Raw genomic sequence first — 25183 nt, 5'->3', positions numbered from 1 at the left:
AAAGTAATAAAAGAAATGTAAGTTTTAAAAGGAATCATACACTTAAATTTCACTCACGAAAGAAAATAATCAGGAGTTACAGCATTGTAATTATTTTCTGAATTACTGATTTATTTGATGGAGAGTTACTTGCCTTGGGTATTCCTTGAAACCTACATATGTAGTCAGCTTTATCTGACATTTAATAGTGCATCAATGTAAACAAGAAAATATAAAATTGCCTAGAACCATACTTACTTCACATTACCTTCAAATATGGTCATGCAAGTTTCATTATGATTCAGAGCTGCTTCTAGATAAAATGACTGACATCTACAGAACTAAAAAAACTAGAGATCTGATAAATACATCCAGTACGGCACTGACTCAAGACTTAACAGCTCTAACAGCTAGTTTCCAAGAAGGCTACTCTCTGTCCAAAATGGGAGCTTTCCAGGAAACAGTTATGGCAAGAAAAGCCAACAGACTGAACCCAGTAAAGCATTACCCTTTGTTGCCAAGTCTCAAAAAAGGAGAGAAAATAGTAGCAACACTCTTGATGACTCCTCTGAGGCTACAAGTTCTGGAGGATTTTATCGGTAGACAGATGATTTGCATATACTATGCACACTTAGTAGATTTAAAGCTTTTTTTCTAAACAAGAAATTATCATCAGATAACACCTGTGTTAACTAATCATACAGTAAGTACAAAGAACAAAAAACCCGCTTATCCCTTTACTAGAAATGCAGAATTATCGGGTGCCATGGTAACGGAGGATGCAGAGAAGGCAGAGTTGCTGAATGCCTTTTTTGCTTCAGTCTTTACTGCTCAGGCCAGCCTTGAGGAGCCACAGAATTTGGAAGAATCAGAGAAAGTCTGGACAAAGGAAAACTTTCCTTTGGTGGAGGAAGACCAAGTTAAGGAGCAGTTAAGTAAACTGGATACCCACAAGTCCATGAGTCCTGATGAGCATGTCCATGAGCACCCACGAGGGCTGAGGGAGCTGGCAGAAGTCATTGCTGAGCTGCTCTCCATCAGCTTCAAAAGGTCCTGGAGAACAGGCGAGGTGCCTGAGGACTGGAGGAAACCCAGTGTCATCCCAGTCTTCAAAAAGGGCAAGAAGGAGGACCCAGGAAACTACAGGCTGGTCAGTTTCACCTCCATCCCTGGAAAGATGATGGAACGACTCGTTCTGGGTGTCAACTCAAAGCATATGGAGGAAAAGAAAGCTATCAGAAGTAGTCAACACGGATTCACCAAGGGGAAGTCATGTCTGACTAACCTCATAGCCTTCTATGATGGCATGACTGATTGGATAGATGATGGGAGGGCGGTGGATGTTGTCTACCTTGACTTCAGCAAGGCTTTTGACAGTCTCCCACAGTATCCTCATAGGTAAGCTTAGGAAGTATGGCTTAGAAGAATAGACAGTGAGGTAGATTGAAACCTGGCTAAAAGACTGAGCTCAGAGGGTTGTTAATAGGGTCACAAAATCTAGTTGGAGGTCCGTAACAAGTGGAGTCCCCCAGGGGTCAGTATGGGGTCCAGTCCTCTTCAATATATTCATGAATGACCTGGATGAAGGGATGGAAACTGGGAGGGGTGGCTGACACACCGGAAGGCTGTGCCGCCATACAGCAAGACCTGGACAGGCTGGAGAGTTGGGCAGAGAGGAACCTGATGTACTTTGATAAAGGCAAGTGTAGGGTGCTGCACCTGGGGCGAAATAAGCCCATGCACCAGTACAGGTTGGGGGCTGATCTGCTGCAGAGCACTTCTGAGGAGAAAGACCTAGGAGTCCTGGTGGACAATAGGATGATTGAGCCGACAATGTGCCCTTGTGGCCAAGAAGGCCAATGGCATCCTGGGGTGTGTCGTGAAAAGTGTGACCAGCAGATCGAGATGGGTCATCCTCCCCCTCTACTCTGCCCTGGTGAGGCCCCATCTGGAGCACTGTGTCCAGTTCTGGGCTCCCCAGTTCAAGAAGGACAGGGAACTGCTGGAGAGGGTACAGCAGAGGGCTACAAAGATGATTAGGGGCCTGAAGCATCTCTCTTATGAGGAAAGGCTGAGGGACTTGGGTCTTTTTAGTCTAGAGAAGAGAAGGCTGAGGGGGGATCTGATCAACACCTATAAATACTTAAAGGGTGGGTGTCAAGAGGATGGGGCCAGCCTTTTTTCACTGGTGACAAGAGGAAATGGGCACAAACTTGAACGTAAGAAGTTCCACCTAAACATGAGGAGGAACTTCTTTACTTTAAGGGTGGCAGACCACTGGAACAGGCTGCCCAGAGAGGTCGTGGAGTCTCCTTCTCCGGAGACATTCAAAACCCACCTGGATATGTTCCTATGTTCTAGGTGGACCTGCTTTGGCAGGGGGGTTGGATCTCCAGAGGTCCCTTCCTGATTCTGTGATCCCCTACAGTCTTAAAATGCACAAGACAGTTATGTGCAATACCCAGGAAGTCACCCCCAGCTTAAAATCCAGATGAAAAATTATCTTGGATTAAAAAAAAGAAGCCCAAACAAGAAATACAAAACAGAGGGACTTCCTGTTACCCAACCTATTGGGTATATATATTCGTGTACCCATTTCTCCAAACTCTACCCTTTAAAACCCTTTAGCCTTTTAATTTCTAAACATTTAATGAGAAAGCTGACTACAGGAAGACTAATGTTCCAGAAAGCTATAAACCCCAAAAATTTATTGCTAACAGTAAAATTAAAATCATCTTGCAATTTAAGAGAGGCTGCAGTATAAATCTCTTAGCAACTTGACACAAGATTTTAGTAAGTAAAGGTAACACCTAAGTTAGGCCTAGAAAGTGGAGACTTCACCAGTACACTCCAGCTATTCTAGCAAGTCTACGATACTTCCTCATTATATCAATTTTAAAATATATATGCATAAATAATTGATAAAGTAAATTTTCTTTTTGAGGGAAGTATTTTGGTTCTTTACAGCTTTACCGCAAGGACTCAGCCCCTCAGCTCTAGATCTAAACATCTGCTTTGCTAGCAAGCCGGTATACTAAAGTTCAGCATGATCTATTCTGATCCCAAGTTACTCGGCACATCAAGAAATGCATGCCTCCTTTCCTATCCTCAAATGCTCCAGAGAGTTTGACCTCTATGTATGTGTCAAAGTCTCTAAGAAGTGTGTACAGACATTTTAAGGCTCCTCCTTTTTCCTCAAGCATGGCTCCAATTCAGCAGAAACAGGAACATTGCTGGGAGCATTGCTGAGTCTACGCAGCCAGTAATTATTTCTGAGCACATCATGTCCTTTCTTCACAGCCACACCTCTTAATCTAGCCAGCAATAACGCTGCAGCAATTCAAACACACAGTTATTTCATGTTCCGTCTCTGACAGGATGGGCTGTAACAGCTTTTTATAGGCCAGGCTCTTCAGTCAGCATTCTAGAAAGGACTATTTTTCTACGGGATTTTATTAGACTGACTTGGAATCACCAGTTAAACTTTGGTGTAATGAATGTGGTCTGCAAACAGCTGAAGTATCTGCCTTTGTACAGAAGAATTCAGAAGTGGCAATGTACTGCAAAACTAAATATAGCAAAAATCTCACTGCCCTAATTGTGTTTCTTAAGTCTTCCCATGTGTTACAAATGAAGCCTAAGCACCTAAACTAATCAGTGCTGCAAAACAGGGAAGTCTTAAATCCAAGAAAAGGGCTGGATTCATGAACTTTACTCTCAGGTGATGAAGATTCATAACTACATTCACACTCCTTAAAGCTGCAGAGAAGGAAAACACGAGAGAGCGGAAATACAACATTTGGTACCTAAAATAAAATCCTAGTCCCAAGAGCAACTGCTTATGCATTTGCCACCAAATTGCTATAGCAGAGATAGAAAATGAGTTCTTTGCTTCCGTAGCCTTACAGAACTGATGAAGGAGGTGATTTCCCACATGACCTGTGAAGCTTGTTCCAAGAACGCCAACTGTACGTCATCACAGGTGGTCACAGAAATGCTTAACCTGTGTATTTGTAAATGATTTCAGTACACGCAAGTGTCCTTTCTGCTTGTGCTTGTCAAGAATGAGGTGCTTCTATCCACAGCCAAAACCATATCTTGAGATACAAAGAATGCCAGCAGAAACAGCTGGTGGTGTGCCATCACTTCAACACCTCAAAAAGTACTTGTTACCCAAGCAGGGATTTTGAGGTTCAAAATTCTGAACTCCAAGGCCAAGCAGGGGCTCAGCAGCACTTCCATGCATCAGAGCGTGTCTACGTTGTACTACAGTATATCCTAAACATAAGTATCCACAGCTACCTCAAATCTAGCTAACCTTAGAAACCACTGCTTAGACACCATGAAGAAAGTATGAAAAAATGACACAGTGAGCATTACTCACAATGAATGAGAAACACAGGACATGTCCTCAGGGGTTTGAAGTCCAGTCAGACATATGAATAGTAATTGAATATGCGGAGGCACTAAAAGTGGGAAGCATACATAGATCTAAAGTAACTTTAAGGAACTAATACAAATTTAAAAGTATAACCATTTTCACTGTTTTACCAGCAGGAGTATTAATGCACAGGGAAAGCTAAGACTGTTGAAGTCCAGACAAGAAAACTGCCAGATGGGAGCACTCGGTTCCTACTATATCTGAACAAGAAAAAAAAAAACCACCATATTTTTATTGCACTGTACATTTTAAAGTCCTATGTCTAAAGATGTTCTTACATAAAGTAAATCTTAAATACTTTTATTAACTTTCCATTAACAGTAACACATCTATCTTTTTACTGCTGGCAATATTACATTACTGCAGTTTTATCCACTTTCTGGTATTTTGATAGTGCTTACATACTTACAGAAATATCTGATATTTCCATACTTCATCCTGTAGCATTTTTTTGCCCAATGCAGACTCAACAAAATCCTGTTAGTTGCCACTAAGATTTGCCGTGGGACAAGACTACTAGCAAGCTGCCAAAAAGAAAATAAATCTAAAAAACCCCAGAGAGCATACATATGCACATAGCTACACAGACACTCCTTCTTCTCTGCAATGAAGAGAACTGCTGAATTACTGCCCCTGATACACCAGAATTTTGGAAATAATCTGAATTTTAGGCCAGATCACCAAACTGACAGCTGAATACCAGATGTTTTCTCAAGGCCTGGCTTGTGGTTTGAAGCCAAAGAATACATACAGATTCTGAAGACAGGACTCGAGTCCCATATATTTATTTAGCAAAAATAATGCATTATATATCTAAGTGATGCAAGTAACCAGGACTTAAACATGGATCTCTGAATTCTGTAAAATACTTGTCGTATCTCTAGGTCTTACCGTTCTTCTTGTGGAGATAGCTTATGGAAGTCCATTGTCCTTCTCTCTACTCTATCCTTTTAGACTTGTACTCATCACTGAGGAACAAAAAAAGGCAGGTGGAAGTGGTGTCAAATAACCACCATGCCATAACCTTCAAGTGCACATTCCAGTTTTTTTGAAAAATGTTACTTTAAGATAGAAATCAACACAGAGATCAACCATATCACCAAAAGGCACAAGTTTAATTGCTGTTTTGTCTGCTGCAGAAAAACAGCAGAAGGCTGACAGTAGCCAAGAAATAACTGATTAAAAAGTTACGAATTCAATAGAAAGCCTGCAAAGTAGTTCACCCCCAAGCATAAAAGGTAATTGTGCTCTTCTCACCCACTCATGTAACATTTCTGAAAGCCCTAAATTCTTAAAAATCAGAAATAAGGACAGTTATGAGTATCTCAGATAAGAAACAATGAAAACATAAGCAGTACAGCTCCCACACAACATTGACAGGCACAAATAAGCTATGGCCTGAGTCACCTGTAAACTTTTCAGTTTAACATCAGTGAGGAAAAAGTTGTTTAGCACAAATATAACTCACTTGGTATGCTATAATGAGATAGTAAGTTTATATTACCATTTTTTGCACATATTTTTACCTGGATGTAAGCACAATTAACCCATGATGAAGTGATCAAACTTGGGAATTTTGAGGTGAACTGTTGCAAAACCCAACAATTCCTACCTCTTCCAAACCGCCTTCTAATATCATATAAACTTCATATTATATGCTTAAGTATTCAAAACAAAGATTAAATTGCCAGCACCAGTCTCCCTCAGCCTTACTGACTCAGCACTACGTAAAGCATAGCCTTAGCCTGCTCTTGCAAAAGCAACATCCAAGCTGCACTTGTTTCCTGGTCCTAGTTTTATAGGCAACCACAATCTTCAGTACTGGAGACAAGTCTGCAGTCCCACACCATCTGGCAGTCACAGAGTTCCTTTCTTTTTCCATCTACATTACTCATAAATTATGCAAACACTAACTTAACAATTTCTGTGACACATTTTTGAAGGCAAGTATACTGTAAAATGCCTGCTATTATTTGGCACAGTGTTGCTGGATGCCTTATTTTCATGGCATTGACTCAAATACACAGATGAAGAACCTAATACATTCATTCATGAGTTTGCTGCAGTCTTTATTTTCCCTCAGTACGTCTTCTCAAATCCCTTTCTAATTTTCAGATAAGGCCTCCAATAGACTAGGTCACTGCACATATTAAGATTACGTATTTCAAGGAAGACTTTTTCTAAATTAAAATTTGTTCACTTGTATAGTCAAACTATGATAGCAAATCAGCTAATAAATGTGCAGGAAAATTCCAGCCCTAGTAATAGCACCATCCTGGCATTTTTATTGGGTGGAAAAAAAGGCATATTCGTATGATCTTCAGTTATATTTTCTGATTCTTTCAGTTAAATTTTTCTCATTTTTCAGTAAGCCTACAAAAGTTTACATTTCTTCAGAAAATTTGCAGGCACACACATGAGGCAAAGCTTCAGCTTCCATAGAACTTGCAATATGGCAAGCGCCACATGTCCTGTTTCAGTGTTGGGCTTAGTATCTTCAACTCCATGGAAGAATTCTTGACAGCTCATATAAAGGTGAGCCTAAAATCTAGCCAATAACTTTAAACACACACCTTACACTGTAATCATATTTTTGTCCATTTTGCAACATTAACTGAACAAAATGATCTACCCTATGGCCCACATTTCCTGTCTAGTCTAAAAATCTTTTATGAAGTTCCCAACAATGACTGGAAGAAGGGACAGGGGAAGTTATTAACAAAACATCTTCCCTCAGAACTTGCATTTTAGTAAACAGTCACATCTCCCACCATTCCAGGTGTTTCAGCTAAGTGTTTCTCCTATAAACTTCAGTACACTAATATCATCAGCCTTGTGTGCTGAATTGCCCAACATACATTATTTTGGTTCAAATCAATCTTTCTGGCATCTGTTTTCAATCAGTTACCTCTATAATTTCCATGCATATCCCTGTCTCTTACTGTTTTCTTTACAATGAAAGTAATACTTAAGGTTTATATCATCTATGCTTACGTAAACTCATGCAGTCTCCCCGCTTTGGAGGGAAGGGTTAAAAAAGGTATTAATTTAGAATTTCCCAGCATGAGCTTTTATTGTCTTTGTATCTTTATACAAGTGTTGATGAGAACAGGTCATAACAGTGCCATTCCTACCACAATAATTGAAGCCCCTTTCAGCACGTCTCAAGTAAAACCTTCTCTTTGGTCTTGTTACACAGCTGTAATAATGCTCCAAAGTGAGTGTGTAAGGCCAATGTGGAAGTGTACGTGCTTCTTTCCTTTGTTACTCCTGAAAGTATATTATTTCATCAAATGTCTATTGTTTATGAACAACAGTAAACTATTTGACTTATTAACAATGCACTTAGACACAGATCAATTTAAAACAAACCAAACTAGGTAACACAGTGGATCCAACTTCTTTTTTAAAACAGGTTTTAGAAAAAGTATTTTTTCAAATGGCCACAAGTTGTGTATTTCTGGATCAATGAACACGTACAAAGTTAGTAACACATGATACTGCTAAGAGATTTATCTGAAGGAATTGAATTCAATTATATGTAAAACATGGGTTTTTTTCTCTTTTTTTAGAAGTCATAAACTAGAAATTAAAGGTAAAAACCTGAGAAAATCCAACATTTGTTAGCTTAGAGACTGAAAATTGATAGTTAAGAAAAAGATTCAGCTTGAAATGCCTGTCACTGAATTTACTTATTGGTGCTCAGAGCTTCAAAAAGAAAAATTAAAAGCAAGAAAATAACTACAGTATTTTTAAGGTCAGACTCACTACTAAGACACCTCAGCTCTGTGACTCTCACTCTTGATTAGTAAGAATAACATCACCAGACCAGTTTAGTCAACAGTATCCCCATCTCTGGAAAGTGAGAACTATTTCTCAACAGGCCTCTGAACTTTGTAGAAAAGCACTTTTCTGAATCATCCATTGAATTCCTGGACATATAATGCACAGTATATTAAGTTTTTCACTTCAGTATGCCTAACATTCAGAGAAATCCTTACAATGGGTACTATTGTTACACCAATCAACCACACAGAGATGTTCTTAAATAGCTGTTCTTGAATCAGAGCTGAGCTTCATTGGGATAGCTCCTAATGTAGCCTATCTATTAATATTACTCCATGCAAAATACCAAGTATACCAGATGTGCTTAATGGATTGAAATTCCTTTGCCTGTTTACCATATGATGCAAAGAAACACTATTTCTAAGTATCCCACAGAATAATAAGATCCATTCAGTCTCAAAACAGCTGTTTTTTGGCTAAACAGTAGCTGTCCTGGAATCCAGTTTTAAAGCCAAGATGAAAGTAGAAAGTAGACTGTTTGAAAGGAAATTTGATAGTTATAAGTCATTTTTCAGCTGCTGAGAACACAGATGTAAACTTTATAAATGTGCCCACTTCAAAATACAAGAGTTTGTGGAATATGGAGCTAACCACAGATGAGTCTTGTTTCCTTCTGAATGGCATGAGTTACATCCACCACTTCCTCAGTCTAGACTCCTCTCCTGAGAAGAGAAGCAACACTTGCTTCATGCAACACTGAACAGAATATGATAGCATTACTGTCACATCATTGATGTGAATCCACCATGCTGTAAAGCTCTTCAGTGTCTTCTCGGTCTAGCCTTTCTTTTTTATGGACTGAACTGGCTCTTATGTATTTGTGTTTGTATTTAACATCCTGTGTACCCTATATGTTCCCCAACTTCTTTCAGCAAAAGAAAACTAAGCTACCCTTCATCAGGACATGTGTTCTTAAGGAAAGCACAGTCCAGAGGAAATAGCCAAGAAAAACAAACCACAATAACCAATGCTTGAATTGAGCACCAGAAAAGCAAGTAATTGAAAAGCTCTTGTTCCCATAAAGTTACATTAAAAATCCACCAAAACATTGCTGCTTGTGAGACAAAACACTGGTGAAAAAGAATATGAAATGGGCCTCAAATACGTATACAGCTTGGCATGGCTAATAAAAAACTAAACCCAAACCCATCCTTTCTGCAAAGTTTCAAGACTGACATCACAGAAAATTGGGTCATACATACCTATTTATCCATAGAAAATTGGGTCATACCTATTTATTCATAGAAGATGCAAAAATGTTACAGTCACAGTACCAGATTTACCTTCACTATTGCTCCGACAATACTTTCCAAAATGGATATAATAGAAATGTCTTCTAGACATGAGAAGGAACCACTCTTAATTCTCTCAGCCCTTTATGTCTCTTCAGATCAACAGCAGCACCAGTTAATACTATATACATTTTTTGTGAAATAATCATCAGCTGGTTAGGAAAGCTGCTTATTTTTGCTTTTGCTTAGTGTTGGTACCCAATTAACGCTCTGATTTTCTTCATTTTTCACTTTCAGCCATCAATTTTTTAAAAAATTTTCTCTTGGTTTCCTAGTGTCACGTCTTCTCCTGTATTTTTCCCCATAACATTCAGAAGTCTCATCTCCAAAAGCAGTAAACTCATCACCAATCCTCATAAATACACAGAGACTCTGCCAGATGCTAACATAGCAGCTTATCAAAGAACTATGCATTCAGACATAGACTGCAGTTCACATCAAACAAGCACACAAAGACGAAAGCTGGTTATGAAAGCAACCAAGAACAAATATTCTACAGTCACCCAGTCAAAAAGCAAGATTTGTTAAAAAGCAGGAGGAAGCAGAGTGCAGAATCTGATCCACATAAGCTGTCAAAATCCAACATTTTCAATAATTCAAGCAATATGAAGTATTCCATAACTAAATGGTTAATTATGAAGAAAAAAAAGATTAAAAACAGTGAGGAAAAACCCCACAAAATTCCTTAAGCACTTCCTAGTACACTGAGCTTTTTAAAAAAAAATAAATTAGTATGCACAGAGGGCATTCATACACTTTATGCACCAGCTCTGTCAGAAAATGGAATAACAAGAATAATAATTCAAAATGTTAGGCTGATTACCTCCACTACAAATTTTTTCCTTCATATGCACCGTCATTTGAGTAAGACGCCACATCCGCACTTCCAGGTATCCTGTAACACTTCACCTATGCCTTTTTATGTTAACTTATCTTTCCATGCAAAACCTTAATTTCCCTCCAGAAAAGTGAGAGAAAAACAGGTGACAAAGACGTGGCCTTCCTCCTCTTCTTGGCACTCATTTATTCCCGATTCCGTTCCATGGTTCATGCATCTTCTCAGACTGTCCCTTGTGTCATTACACTCTGAGCTCCCAATTTTCTTCTCACACCCAAAACTTGCACTTCCCTAATCTCTCTAATCCATTATCTACCTTTATTTCATCCTTAGGTGAACTGAATGTGACAGTTAATAGTTGCCGTTTAAATTCCCATCCTCTTAAAACTCCCTTATGACACGATGTCACGAGGGCAGTGCAGCTGGGAAAGCAATTCAAGAGATTTCTTGAGTGTCCTGGTGATAATTTCTTGATGTGGTGGCTCAAAAAGCTACCTAGGACAAACTCTCTACTGACTCTGTTTTCTCAGAGGAAATAATTGTCTGGGGATGTAAAAGCCAAGCTTTCTTGGCTGCAGTGACTATGACAAAGAGAGTCGTTTAGAATGCTGAGAAAAGCAAGTAAGATAAAAGGTAGAATTACAGCCTTAGTCCTTCAGGAGAGCAGACTTTGGATTCTTCTAAGATCTTGTGTAAATGGTTCCCACACGAGAGTGCTCTGCAGGGCAAAGAGACCCAGAAAAGCCAGCTGATACTCAACCACAACCTCTTAAAAGCAGAAAAACCTTCCAATCAGATGTGCAGGAAGTTGAGTGAGCATGGCAGAAAGCCAGCACGGATGAAACAACCTCCACAGGCAATCAAACACAAGTACACAGAAGGTACAGGCAGGGACTGGCTGCCCGTGAGGAACACCAGTACACTGACCCAGTGTACAGGGATGAAGTCTGGAAATCCCAGCGAGAGATGTGAAGAACAATAAAATGGGCTTCAGTCACTTGCAGCAAAAAACTAAGGAAGTAAGCAAGGCCAGCATAGTAACCAGATGACTGGTGACTGGGCTGGAGTAATATGTAAGAGGAGATTCAGAAAATTGAGCTTTTTCAGCTTAAGAATAGAAGGCAGTAGGGAGGGTTTTTTTCCTGTCTTCATGGAAAAGTGGAAATTGCTTGATTATGATGCATTTGGAGAGATGGCACACAAACACATTTGCAAAGACAGGCTCCAAATTATAAATGAATTCTTGTGTCTGGGACAGAATGTTTTTTCTAGAATGACCTAAGATTTTCAGGGTTGGCCAAAGTAAGGGATGGAAAAAGTCAGAACTGTTTTCTGGCTCAAGAGGATGCTTAGTTCCCAGAGTTGACAAGTAATCATAACCTCTTTTTTTTTTTTTTTTTTTTACCCATTGGGATCATTTGCATCATGGTAACTCCCAGATCCTAGCTGAGAATCAAGACTCATTTTTCTAGGTGTTTACAAACATGGCAGGAACAAGAAAGCAGTAAGCTCCAAACCTTGAAGTACAATTAAAATAAAAATATCATGGATAGAGAGTGCTTAGTAAGGTTTGGCTTGAATTTTCCCAACAAATCCTACCATGTCTGAAATGCTACTATTGCTAGTTAAAGGACACAGAAAGATTTTAATGAGAAAAAAGACTCTTAAAATTAACAACGCTCAACTGTGCAATCAAAAGTAAAATGAAATTCTATATGAGGTTAGCCAAAATCCTATGGGAAAGCCCACACTATTCTGTGGTTAGCCTTGATTTCATATGTTAATACTGTGAATGGCTGTTGTTGGTTGACTCCATAAAATGTCATTTCCTTTGAGGTGCAAGCTTCTCTTGGCAGGCACTGTGCTTTGACCTGCTATAATTTCTAGGTTACCGGTGGTTAAACTACTATGTTTTGCTGCAAGCAACAATGTTTAATTTTTTGCTTATATTTTTGCACTTCACATCTGTTTTGATTTTTTTTTTCTTTACCCCCACTGCTCATCAGAGATGAATTGCATTAAATTAGTCAAAATACTTATAAAACACATACGCTAACTTTGGATTATCTGGCATATTCTTTTGTACATATATCCCAGCCCTAGCTTAATGTATAATTGTTTTTTTTAATACTCTTCTAAATATTTATGTGATCAGTAACAGTAGTACAAAGGAATTGTTCAAGAGTCCATATAATTTGCAACACTGTTGTTAAATCATCCAGCCAGGCATGTTGGTCTGAAAGAGTGAATGACCATACAGAGCTCGGAGAGAGGATGTTTCAAGGCTAATGCCAGCTCTCTAATTTTCAGCCGGAGACTGTGGAAATCCTTTGCTTGTGACTCCATTTTACCATCTGTTTTCCAGACACAAATTTAATTGCAGAGAGATGTTCCAAGATTTAGTTATTAGTTGTAAAGCACTTCAACAGAGTGATAAAGTTATTCTCAGGCTTAATGAGCTTGGAAATGCCTCGTGCTACTCTATTCAGTTTCCTCCAATACTTTAAATAGCCAGTACTTGAGTATTTTGGGATGACATAAAGCTTTTATCATCATGCTCCCACCTCTGTACTTGTAGAAGGTGGCGGACGTTTGTCTTTTTTGTTACTTATGAAGCAAAAATACCTTGTTGAAATGTTATGGATCACTCTGAAACTAGATTGCACATGTCAATCTGTTTTATTTTCTAACCTCTCTCTCTGCCTGCATCGTTTATCCTTCTGCTCTCTAAGGTTAACACAGCTGGACATAGCCACAGAGAAAAGCAAGCATCACCCAGTGCTTTATGAAATGGTGGTTATTTGGTGGTAAAAAGGCTGTTTGAACTCAACAGGAGCATCTGCAGGGAGATCTGCATTCTTTAGGACAAAGCCAGAGTACTTTTCCCACAGCGAGGTGGAAAATATTAAAACTTTTCTCCAATTCACAGCCAAAATTATGAAAAATTTAATCCAAAAGACTACCATTATGTGGGTACACGTTAAGTTTATTCAAATCACTAAGTCGTTTAGCCCATGAAACCAAATGAACAGTGCAGAAAGTATTACTGGACTTAGCAGTTTCAGGCATTACCCGAAACATTGAAAGACCATAGTGCCACCTGGCGTTACTACTGCAGCTTGAATGCCCAGAAAACTGTACAAAGTATTTGCTGTTTCTTTCACACAAAAAATAAAAAATTAAAAAATTAAAAAATCATGGTTTATTAGCAGGATTATTACCGTGGACAGGAACTGAAGGACTATGAAGACGAGGTGCTTAGACCCAGACCCTCACACTAGAATATGTTTTGACTACAGCTCATCAGGGTCAGTTTTCCCAAGATCCCAGTAGGGTAGGAGCAGAGTGGTGAGGCCCTTCTCTCACCCTCAGGTCCTACTGCCCTTTTATTCCTGTTAACAGCAAAATCCATTTGCAGCACACAACACTACGCATCAGCAAACAGCAGAGCATTTTACAGAAGGGCAGGCTTAACGCACGACGCACCGAATAACCGGGGCTTCAGTGAGACCGTCACCCCCAGCGGCCGCCGCCTCCCTCCCAGGCCCACAGCGGGCCGACGGTTTAACGGCCGCCGCGAGGGACAGGCCTACCGGCCCGCCCCCAGCCCCGCAGCAGCCAATAAGAGGACGAGGTGAGACGCCTGCAGCCAACAGGAGCGCGGGGCTACCGAGAGGGGCGGTGACAGGGGCCCGAGGGGCAGGAGGGATGTGAGGGGAGAGAAATGGGGCTCTTTGGAGACAGGGCAGTTAAAAAGTTAAGTTTAGCGTTGCCTGACATTTTCCCTCTCCCCATTACATTGTGAGGTGGAGGTAAAGATGGCCGCACAGGCTACGGATGGCAGCTTCCCACCCCTGGGCCTGCACTGGCAGGGAAGGGAGGCAGGGTGGAAAGCAGATTTCCCGGAGCTGCAAAGTCAACCATTTGTGGAAGAGAGAGAGCAGATCAAGAAACTGTTCTCAAATTCCTTTTTCAGCTTCCAGTTCCGTGCCTACTGACGCCAGCGAGAACTGGGATGTAAGCTGTCAGCACGGGCTTGACTTGGGCCTGGTCACACAGATAACTTCTGGTTGTGCACCTTAACAGCAAGTGTATACAGCCCAACAGGTTAAGAGCACAGTTTCTTTGTCATTGCAAGACGGGCCTCTGGGCATATAAGACAGCTTACCTTCCGAAAGGTCTCTCCTGCTTCTGTTTGGAGAAGGTGCACACTACTGCTTTAACGTTTACTCTTCCAGTTCAAAAGTTAACAAAGCGGTGATTTCCACCAGCTTGTTCCCCTCTCTCCTAAATGCAGGCATCAGCCCCCTCCCAGTCTTAACCCTGAAAACCTGTTCCACACCACCCTGTCGAGAGGCAGAGCAGCAAGGAAGATTGGATGATGCACTGCTAAGTGCCAGGAAGTTTTCGCCCTGCACCACAGGGAAGCAAAGCACTTGCACTGAAGCAGAACACCATTCAGTGCCGTCGTAGTCTCACAGACCTGAAGCCTAGCTCCCGCTCCAGCTGAACATAAACCAGGGTTTAGATATGGAGGCAAGATTTATAGGATCCCACAAAGATTATACAAGAAGTGTAACTAGACTAATGAAGAACATTCACCAAAGTGAAGGGAGTCCTGCTTTCCCATTTCAAAACAAAACCTGTGAAACAGTCTACTATGCAGGGTGAACCTTCACTGTTTGCTTGTGTAGCCAAGCGATGAGATCAACCTTGATCTAATTTTCATTTTTAGCTGTGAAAGCATAGGTGAAGTCACTTATGTGTGACTTCAGCTAATGGCACTGTACCATTATTTGGTTCAACCACTTCTCCAGCAAAGAGGATCTAGAAAAACTGCTGCATACTTTACCTCTTTACTTACTGGAACAGATGAGAGCCAATGCTATACAAATTGGCATTGTACTTTTAACAAGCGTTTCCTTTCCACTGCCCTTCAAACCTCACTCTCAAGGCCTAGATTTAAATGCATGGAAAAATACAACAATTATTTAGTAAATTAAGGATATACGGTAGAGGTCTGAATTGATTAGACATTGATTTTCAAATAAAAGTTGTCACCCAGCTATACTGGGAAACACCAAAATTGGTGAGGTTTAGAAGTTCTTCAGTGCTTCTAAGTATCTGTCATTTGAGATGAGAAAACAACTTGCCATTTGCCATCATGCTCTTAAACTTAGATTTTTTTTCAACTAGTTTCTACTTGAATGTACATTAGTGGAGTTAAGGCCAAACTTGTCTTGCTTACAAGCAGCTTTTCAACTGAGTCTCACAAGTTACTGTCCTGACTTATTTCCTCAAATCCCAGAGGACTACTATTTTGAGGAAGAAGGCGTCAAGATAGTCCTTCACTATACTTAGAGGCAAAACAAATTACATATGCAACAAATTTTCAGATACTAGTGTTCCAGCTTAATCATACCAGGTATTGCAGATTGATCTGCATGTCTGGCAAGTTGTAACAATTTTTAGAGAGCAAAGCAAGGTTTATTTTTCTTAGGCAACCACCACTGTTCCTAACACAGTAGCAGCAAACGTTCCCTTATACCAGAATGTCTTTAAGTTCTGCTCATGGTCCTATGTGAACTCAAAAATACGGGTAAGTAGCAGGTGTATGCTATAAGCATTTTCACATATCAGGAACTACTTCCAGCATTAATCTGTTAAACTATGAATGTTACTCCCTATCCCCCACCAATAAAAAAAGGCTTTGTTAGACAAGAAAGTTTTATTGAATTCACTTCCTTTTATTGCAGTGACATCCCCTGGTACAAAGTATTAACTGCAATAATTAACGTTAAAACATTAGAAAAGCATTTGTGTGTGACAGTTACAGTACAGTATCAAATCTTACATCTTCAAACCAAGTGGGCCACTACCCACTAACGCTCAAATCTTTAAATTATTTTCAGTTATTTTTAAATATGTAATGTCAGAAAAAGCATATAAAAAGAAAGTATGTAAAAGGAAACCTAAATACAAATGTAAGTGAACAAATAAATAATTGATTTTCTCCAGCTATTACTGTCTTTCTAAACCCATACAAAGAAACCTAATCTATAGAAGGTATGAATTGCCATGTCATTTTTCAAGTAATTAATAGTGATTGGAACATAACTAAATTTGGCGTCAAAATCAAAGCAGAAGTTGGAGTGACTGCCACTAACTGAGATCTGTTGCAAACAATTACCATTAACTGCTGAAATTTAAGTGTAGCAAATAATCATGAAACTTGATCCATGCCCAGCGCTAGTGTACTTCTGAGAGCGCATGTGAAAAGCATTCTACGTTATTTCACAGACATTACCTTAACTATCCCCATATGCATATTTAGATATATTTTATATAATTTTATACACATATATGCATGTATACACACACTTCATTTGGTTTCTGTGTTACAGATCACAAGCAATGGTTTCCTGAATGGGCAAAAAACCTTTTAAATAGGTGTACCTGTGCACATTTATTTATTTTATTTTTTTTTAAGATAGCAGCACTAAGTCCATGCCTTAACTGTCCATCTGTTCAAAAGAACGTAACCCACAAAATAAGAAGAAACATGGCAATGATTCCACATTCACAATGCGACATCCTTATCCCCTAAAAAACACTGTAAAGCCTGTAATCAATACGTTGGTAAGCGATTCCCACCCCCTCACCTGGAAGGAGACAGCACTTTTACTGCAAACTGTCGTCTTATAATGTTTATCATAACAAGCTGGGCTCATGCTGGCATCAGTTATCTCACACTTAGCAGCAAAACATGCATGTTTGGTTTTCTTATTTTTTTATTATTTTTTTTAAAAGTGAAATGATTCAATAGTCTCAAATCCAATTGACAGAAATAGCAAAAAAATTTTCTGCAGTTTACCAAGAACTTGACACCAGTGTCTACTGCACTGTGTAGAATGTTTTTATCTTTAAACACAACAACTTGAAGCTCTTTGCCGCACAATGATTATGCTTTGTCTTCAAAAGGAACAGGTACATTTCAATTTAATCTTGTATTTAGCATAAAAATACATCTTTTCTGTCCATCCTTAAATGAAAGTCACTCAACCACTGGTAAACTGATCCAGTAGCATGTCCAATGCTAATATCAAAAGCTTGTGAAATGTTTTTAGGCAATCCTTTCTATCCAAAATATAATAGGAATTTAAAAAACAGTTCACATTACTAACCTTGATACAAAGGCTGAAGTGAAATTTTTTGTGTAGGTGTTCATAGTAGACTAAATTATGAAGTTTTCAAAATACACAATGAAAGGGCACACAAGATTGGCAGTTTCTTTATTGAACATAGAAAATGTATAAAGTAGGATGTATGGAATAGATCTAAATTGCTAGACAATCAAACCTGAGTATTATTTAATAAGACTAAAAGTATTTTCTGACAACTGAATGAATTGACCTAAAAACATCTCCCCTAGTAACTAGTGGTCCTTTTAACCATTTGTTGAAAAATGCGAGAGAACTGAAGCTTTTACATTTCATATTGGATAGCAAGATTCCACATAGTGTTTACTGTTTTCTGTTAGATAGCATCACATTGCTTGTATTATCCCCATTCAAGCCTTAGGTTGAGTTTTGTTTCAAAATAAGTTGAAAGTGACACCAAAACATAATAAGCCAAGAACTAGGACAGGTCTTTTCCTTTTCTTCTAATTTGTAGTAAGATAAAAAGCCTTAGCCAGTAAGATGTCCTATTAGAGCTACAGAGCAGAGGCTGGCCACTATCCTTCACCAAGGTAGCTGATGTTAGCTGTGTATCTCAGACTAGTGCCAAAGAAGTGTACTTTGTCAAATTTGAGAAAAGGACCCTCTCTGCTAGTAAAATTAGTTTGACATTACAAAATTTAGTAGCATGAAGTCTTGATAATAGCATGAGGAATTTGTTTTAGTTCAAACGACCTGCCCCAATTCTCACCTATAAATCTAACAGATATAATAATAAAAAACCAAAAACTTTCTCACAATAGAAAACATACAGTACTAAGAACTAATAGCTCAATGGAAGACTGAAAAGCAGCATTTATTTTTATTGTAATATGGAAGAGACTAGAAACTAAAAGAAGTCTGAGCTAAACTATTAGTTGAAGGCAGATTTTGACATTCTATATAAATTTACAAAGTAGGATGTATGAATGAGATTTGGTTAATTTCAGAAGGCACCTCAAGGCTAAAAGGCTTTTATAAATCTATAATCCTTTCATTGATCAAAAATAAAACATTTTATTGCTGCTATTCAAATAGCAAACAAAAAGCTTGTCTTGTTCTTCAGTCTAACAAGGAGTCCTTCCCATTAAGTAAGATTAAATTACAGAAAATATAGAATAAAACTGAAGATGTCACAACTTTAGAAATACAGTGACTTTCCTTGTGTGCTTTCAAGTCAGTGAAATAGTGAAAGAAGAGTCACTTTTTGCCTTTGTAATATTAATAAACTATAGACCATGTCAGTCACTCTCCCCTGGGCACTGAAGTACCATTTCATCGTAGCTGTCCCTTGTGCAGTACTCTTAGGAATAGAAGGTAAGAACGCTCTGATGATTCCCACGAACAAGGAGAATTGGTGGCAGATCTTTAGAAAGAGCTTCTAGCCAGGCCATGTATAGCGCACTAGAAACGGCACCTTTTCGTGCAACTGGCAAACTCCTACAATTCACAAAGAAAAAAGCATTCAGTACTTAGAAACACATAGTGGAGTACATGTCATATCGTATAAATATGAAAGTATGATTCTGCAAAGAGGTAGATATTAAGTCAAATTTCAGAACCTTTTTAGGTTTGGGTTTTTTTCCTCAGAGTTCAGTTAATGAGTTACAAATTCTTATCTTAAGCACCACAGACCTTTTCATTTATTTACCCCTTGCTTTTGGCCTCTTTTGACGACCATTTTTTATTCAGGCAGTTTCACAAAGAATTCTCCTCAGTTGAAGACAGTTTCTTGAAAGGCCCTTCAAGAATTAAAAATACAGCTTTTTCTTACAATACCACGTTAGTGCAGTCTAATATTGCTTCTCACAATCCTTCCAAAACATGCCATGCTCTTTTCTTTTGAAAACACTACTCTAAATCTATTTGCCCTATTCAGTCTTCACTTGCAGTACTACTTCATGGAGCTCCGAAGCAGGCTCCTGAAGAAAAACACAGCAAAGAAACTTCAATGTGCGTTCTGCTTGTTTACACCAAAACTAATTCCATGGAACTTCATCAGCAGGATGATGACCTAACTTATCTAGAGAGAATTCCTAGAAAAAGAACTGAAAGGACGGCCTTGAAAGAAAGGGGAATAGCTGGCATGTGGGAGTGGAAGGAATGTGAGAATCCTGAGCCGCACTACAAATGTGGAGGTAACCACCTAAAGCAGCTTATCAGCAGCACAAAACCACGCAGGGCACTTTTTGTTCATCAGTGTAGTACCCCCATACTTCTAATAAATACTTTCCACACCGAAGCCTCTTGAGTATTTCTATACTTTAATGTCAAGGCACAGTCTTTTTCCTAATCTGCATTTGCATGTGTTTGTATTTCAAATTACAGTTCTATATCCATTAGGGTAACAGTACAAATCATTTACTTACATGACAATTATGTTAGCTGTACTTGAATGTTCTTTCAGCAACTCATTTAGCCTAATCTGGCGGTAAGTCTGTAATTAGAACGAAACTTGTTAGGAAGTTGTACAAAACTACAAGTTCTTTTATTCAAGAAAAATGAAATCCAGTTATGATCAGTTGGTATGAGTAATTTATAGAAAGCATGTACTTCCACTCAGTTTGGCAACTGGTTCAATTTTCCAAAAGACCTAAGGTTGCAAGGCTGGGAGAGAAGAAAGCAGTAAGCTTAAAACGTGCATGTAAGCCAAGTAAGTACTAAGAAAGCTAAATGTAAGATAGTTCTAATAATGATACCACCCTCCATAACTCCTAGAAGCAAGGGCCCCTGATGTTCTCTTCAAGTTTCTGTATCTACATTTACATCCTAGAAGCTCACAGCAAGCATGTCTTACAGAAGTCAAGCCCTATCTTCATTTGGTTAGCCTATTTTCATAATAGACCTCCCTTTTTTTAACTACCCTATCCTGTCTTAATGTCTGAGATAGCTTCCTCAGTAATTTTCAGTTCTCTTATGTCAACTAACTTTCTAGCAAAGATTTTGAGTAAACCATTTGTCATGGTTCCGTTTTTTCCAGATGAGCTGAGATCTAGTCAATCTGCAGGCTGTGTCTGCAGCAACAATTAAGCTATCAGCAGAGAAAAGAATAAATCACTTCAGTTACCTCACTGAAATGAGTTTTGGCAGTGTTAGTACACAAGAGGAACAGCAAGGCATCAAGCAGTTAATTAACTATAAAGTAACTGTACTTTATAAAATCTTCCTCCCTCAGCCCCTTAGTAATATGCTGTTAAGAGATCTCAGCAGCAGCTGCTGTACCTACCCATTAAATAGATTCCAGTTTTGGGGTTTTGGGGGGGTTTGGTTGTTTTTGTTTGTGTTTTTGTTTTTTTACACCTTACAATGCAGAATGACCTACAATTCACATTTCTTCTCTACTGCAAATCCTCACAGAAGTTGTAAGAAACCAGACAGGAGAAAGAAGGTAAGGGTGGAATATACTCAGGACCATCTTCAAGAACTTAGGATCACTGAAACCTTAACCTGTCTTTCTTTAGATACTTGTGTATCTGCATCCTGTTATAGGATGCTACCTGAGTCTCCTCCATAGAAGCACTTGAGAAGGAATAAGACTGATATATCACGTAACTGCTTCAGAAAAATGTCAAATCTTCAATTGCTCCTTAACACCACAATTAGATGTGACATGGTGGGGTTTTTTTAATAACGAAAATTAGTAAAATAATAAAATTAATAAAAACGAAAAAATGTGTTAGTTTGGTCAAAAAAAGTCAGATAGCTAAATATAGACTCTATTACTATAAATTAACTGCTGAAATATTGTAGGAAAGCAGTTTAGCCCTCCCCCCCAAATGCTGTAACATTTTAAATTTTTTTTGTGAACTATCTAAATGGTTTTAGATGCTGCTTTCCATCAGCCATTTGTAAAAACAGCTATGGAAGAGGCAGAAAAACCAGACTGAACTCATTGATATCACATCCACAAATGCAGTAGAAAAAAAAAGTTTGACAACATTTAACACATAATGCTCTAAAGAATACAGAACCTTAGTTTTGTAAAGCTCAAGTTCATTATCTGTTATCCTCCATGGTTCATCCTCCTTCATTTTATCTGCAATTTCTTGTTCTTTATCATCTTCATGAAGTCGGAAGGGCTCTATCATTTCTTCAAAAGCTGCAATACTGGAATGATTAAGCAAACAGTCGTATTAGAACATATATGAGTCTGTATTTCAGCAATGATCTTCATGGTATCAGAAAGTAATTTATTACCATGTAAAAAATAAAGCGAACTGAAATTTTTTCACTGCCAATTGCAATTAGAACATCAAATTAGCTATTTGTATACACAGACATAACAAACAATTAGGGACATCAGTAGGAGCTTTCACTGTTCATCATGCAACTAAATATAAAGTTTTAGCTAGTTTAAGAAAAAAAAACACAAACAACTTTTGCTAGAGTTTTACTGTAACTGTTTGAAAGTTGAAGAGTACCACTGTAGAAAATGTGCAGTAACTAGCAGTACCTTCTTCAGAATTAAATTTGAAAGAAGTTTACATGTCACAAAAAAAATTGCTATCGGGTCTTATGCTAGTAACATTAGGGCTTTAGCTCTGATGCTTTTATTTTGATTCTTTCTAATCTTTACAATACAGTCTGACAGCTCATTCAAATGCAAATAACCACAGCCATCTTGCTTAGTCTTCCTGTTGCCCTTGTTAGAATACAGGGTGTTACTTTGAATTTACTTGAACTTTAGGTTTTCTGTCAAAGTTCTTGGTTTCTGAAGGCCGGAGAGGCATTCATTTGTACTAGAAAGAACAACTTACATTACCCTACTTGCTCTACTTTATCTCAAGGATACTCGAAGAACAAACTAAGGCTGCCACAAGTTAGGGAAGTAACTTGTCTTTGAATAGCCCCAGAACGTGAGATGTGAGAAAAATAAACAGTATTCTTAGCGGAACATACTGAAATGTATGCCTTACATCCAATGAAGTAACTGCATTTTGATGCTATTTCAATGTTGGTTTTTTGTTTTATAAAGATGACAAGGTATTGCCAATCTCCTGTGGCTGCAAATTACAGTGTGGAAGGTTTAACAAACTTTAAAGGCTACCTCTTAGGATATATTACTGATATTGTAGTATCAGTATGTGTAACGTGTTAGTTTCAGTATAGTTAAATGCTGCCCCCATGCCTATTTTTTAACTGAGCTGTTCCCGTTCCACCAGGAAACTCTCATGCTACTTAAAAAACCCATCTTTTTTTCTACCCTTGGTGGTCTTTACTGAAGTTAGTGATACAATGACTTCACTTTCATCAAAAGGAACAATCAAATGTTATCTCCTATTTTTTGGCTGAACAAAAAGAAGTATTAACAATATTCTATTATACAGCACAGCAACTGTTAAAAAGAAAAAAATCATCTTCCTCCACTTAGTTTACAGCTATTGTTAATCCCAACTGCTATCTTAGAAAGGCTTTGGATATATTGTGAGGACTGTATCTACAGAGATAGAATGAATGCTCTCAGAAGAAAAAACGCATGGATCTATTCTATAAAATAAAAAGTAATTCCATGTAAATCTACAATCTCAACTTTTTACACATAAATGCGTGCTACCTCTGAGCTTACACATTTTCCAGTAGCAGGAGCAAAGATATTCAAAAGCATCAGAGTGCCAGAAATACTGTTTTAGTTGCTTGATATATTCTATACATTTAAGAAAAGATGATTAAAAAGCAGGGTATAAAAGAATGCATATTAGTATTCACCATTTATGTAAGTTGCAAAACAGTATTTCCTAACTTGCACAACGTATGAAATTATTCAGACACACGTATATCCATGTAAAAGATTTTTACAACTTCAGTGTACTGAAGAGTACTTGAAGGGAAAGGAAGATAGTATTTTTAGATCCTACGCATTCTGTTAAAAATTTGTGCTGAAAGCCCTCTAAAATTAGTATTTTTAAAACTCAAAAGTGAGAAATATCACATGTATGATCATTCCTGTGAAAATTAAGTCCAAGCAAATTTTTAAAAAAGGAAAAAAAAAAAATCAGTCTATTTGAAGACCAAGCTTTGTTACATTAAACTAAGACTCCAAGAAACGTAAAAACCATTTAAGTTTTTCTGAGCATTTCTCTTTTTGAAGAAGATTGCTCCAGACAAAGCAGATTTTTTTAAACCATATTTTTCTACATCTAATATTACAGTCCAAGGGCCAGAGATTTAAAAAATACAAAATTCTATGTTCTTGGATGTAGGTGTTATTGCTTAATTTATTTCCTGCATTTTCATGAAACACTGGATGCCATAGGAACTACTCTATCAAAACTGTTATGTAGGAAAGAATAAGGTATTCTAAATTCATTAAAGACATCAAGAATTCAACTAACAAACAAGTTGGGTTTTTTGAGACTTACTTTTCTTTCTTTGGCTTAGTATTAATATCCCCAAGAACCATAATGTCCGAGAAGTCTATCCGAAATTTGCTGAGCAAAGTAGCCATCCTGTATCAGAAAAAACAAGCCTTTAAACATGATCAAATTGTTAATTATTTCACAGGGTAAATTGGTATGTGTTTGGTAATAAACACACTGAGAAAAAAAACCAACTTAAATATGAAGGAAAAAAAAAAAATCAAGTTGACCTGGCATACAGCTATAAATCAACACCATGCTTTGGAAAAAAAACCCCAACATTTTAAAACCATAAAACTAAGGAAAGAGCTCTCCTTTAAGGACAACCTCAGAAAATATCTGGGGAAAAAAAAAAACCCATACATTAGTGTAAGACAATGCTGCAGAAAAAATTAATTTAACTTGAGGTATCTCACCAATCTGGGGGGAAATGGAACTTTTTTGGAGAAACCGAATAGACTACGATTACAGCTGAACCAAAGAAAACTGAAAGAGGGCTACTAGGAAGAGAAAGTCATCTACCATGTAACATGCTCTATTAGCATTTAAAATGAAATTTTTAAAGGTAAACTTACGCTCTTCTGTCATGATCAATCCTGTTTATTTTTCCACCAATGAACACTCTGATCTTACAGTCTTTCCACTTCTTCTTGGTTGTAATAAGATACGGAATCAACAGTGTCAAGCCTGCGTTTTGACCAGGATTTGGGAAGATTCAGAAAACATCTTATTGTGTTACAGGTTAATACTACAAATTTGTAATATATATACAAACTGACTGAAACATACCTATTAACAATTAATTCAAAAATCACTTTTTTTTCCCCAATGTTTGTTTTTAAAGTATAAAGCACATTACCTCCATCATCAAAGAGCCACCAGACATCAATATTGCTTTTGCCTTGTTTCTTCTGAAACTGAGTACTAGCATCAAGAAGTCTTTGGTCAGCCACGTTTAAAGGAGAAGATGGGCTCTTTGAATCTGGAAAAAAGTATAATGAAATTTAATTTTTGAAGCTTAATCACCCTGAAAATTCATCAAATGCAACTTAGTATTTTGTGATATCTTTAAATAAAAATTGTTTCTTCACCCCCAATCTGACTCCAAATTTTGATTGAATGTATATGAAATGAGCTATATTTAGGGAGTCTGCAACTCACAACTGCAGAAGTTAGAGATTTAAATCTCAAGTCATTTAGCAGACATGTGACAA

At 38.0% G+C, this 25183-nt stretch overlaps 1 protein-coding gene across 1 annotated transcript in view; it reads right to left on the bottom strand.

Annotated features, from left to right (window-relative positions):
* Positions 1–16112: 16112 nt before the first annotated feature.
* SLC12A2 (solute carrier family 12 member 2) overlaps positions 16113–25183 on the bottom strand; it is a 68061-nt gene continuing 58990 nt past the window's right edge. Inside the window, exons 22-27 of the mRNA XM_074166842.1 lie at positions 24829–24951; positions 24545–24656; positions 23973–24059; positions 21585–21720; positions 19983–20050; positions 16113–19053 (exon numbers count right to left, since the gene is read on the bottom strand). Coding sequence (XP_074022943.1) covers positions 18918–19053; positions 19983–20050; positions 21585–21720; positions 23973–24059; positions 24545–24656; positions 24829–24951 — 662 coding nt within the window. The 3' untranslated portion in view covers positions 16113–18917. The remainder of the gene's footprint in view (positions 19054–19982; positions 20051–21584; positions 21721–23972; positions 24060–24544; positions 24657–24828; positions 24952–25183) is intronic.

The sequence above is a fragment of the Numenius arquata genome, chromosome Z (assembly GCF_964106895.1).
Source record: "Numenius arquata chromosome Z, bNumArq3.hap1.1, whole genome shotgun sequence".
NCBI lineage: Eukaryota > Metazoa > Chordata > Aves > Charadriiformes > Scolopacidae > Numenius > Numenius arquata.
Note: the sequence above shows the minus strand (reverse complement) of the source record. Positions and strands in the feature narration are given on the sequence as shown.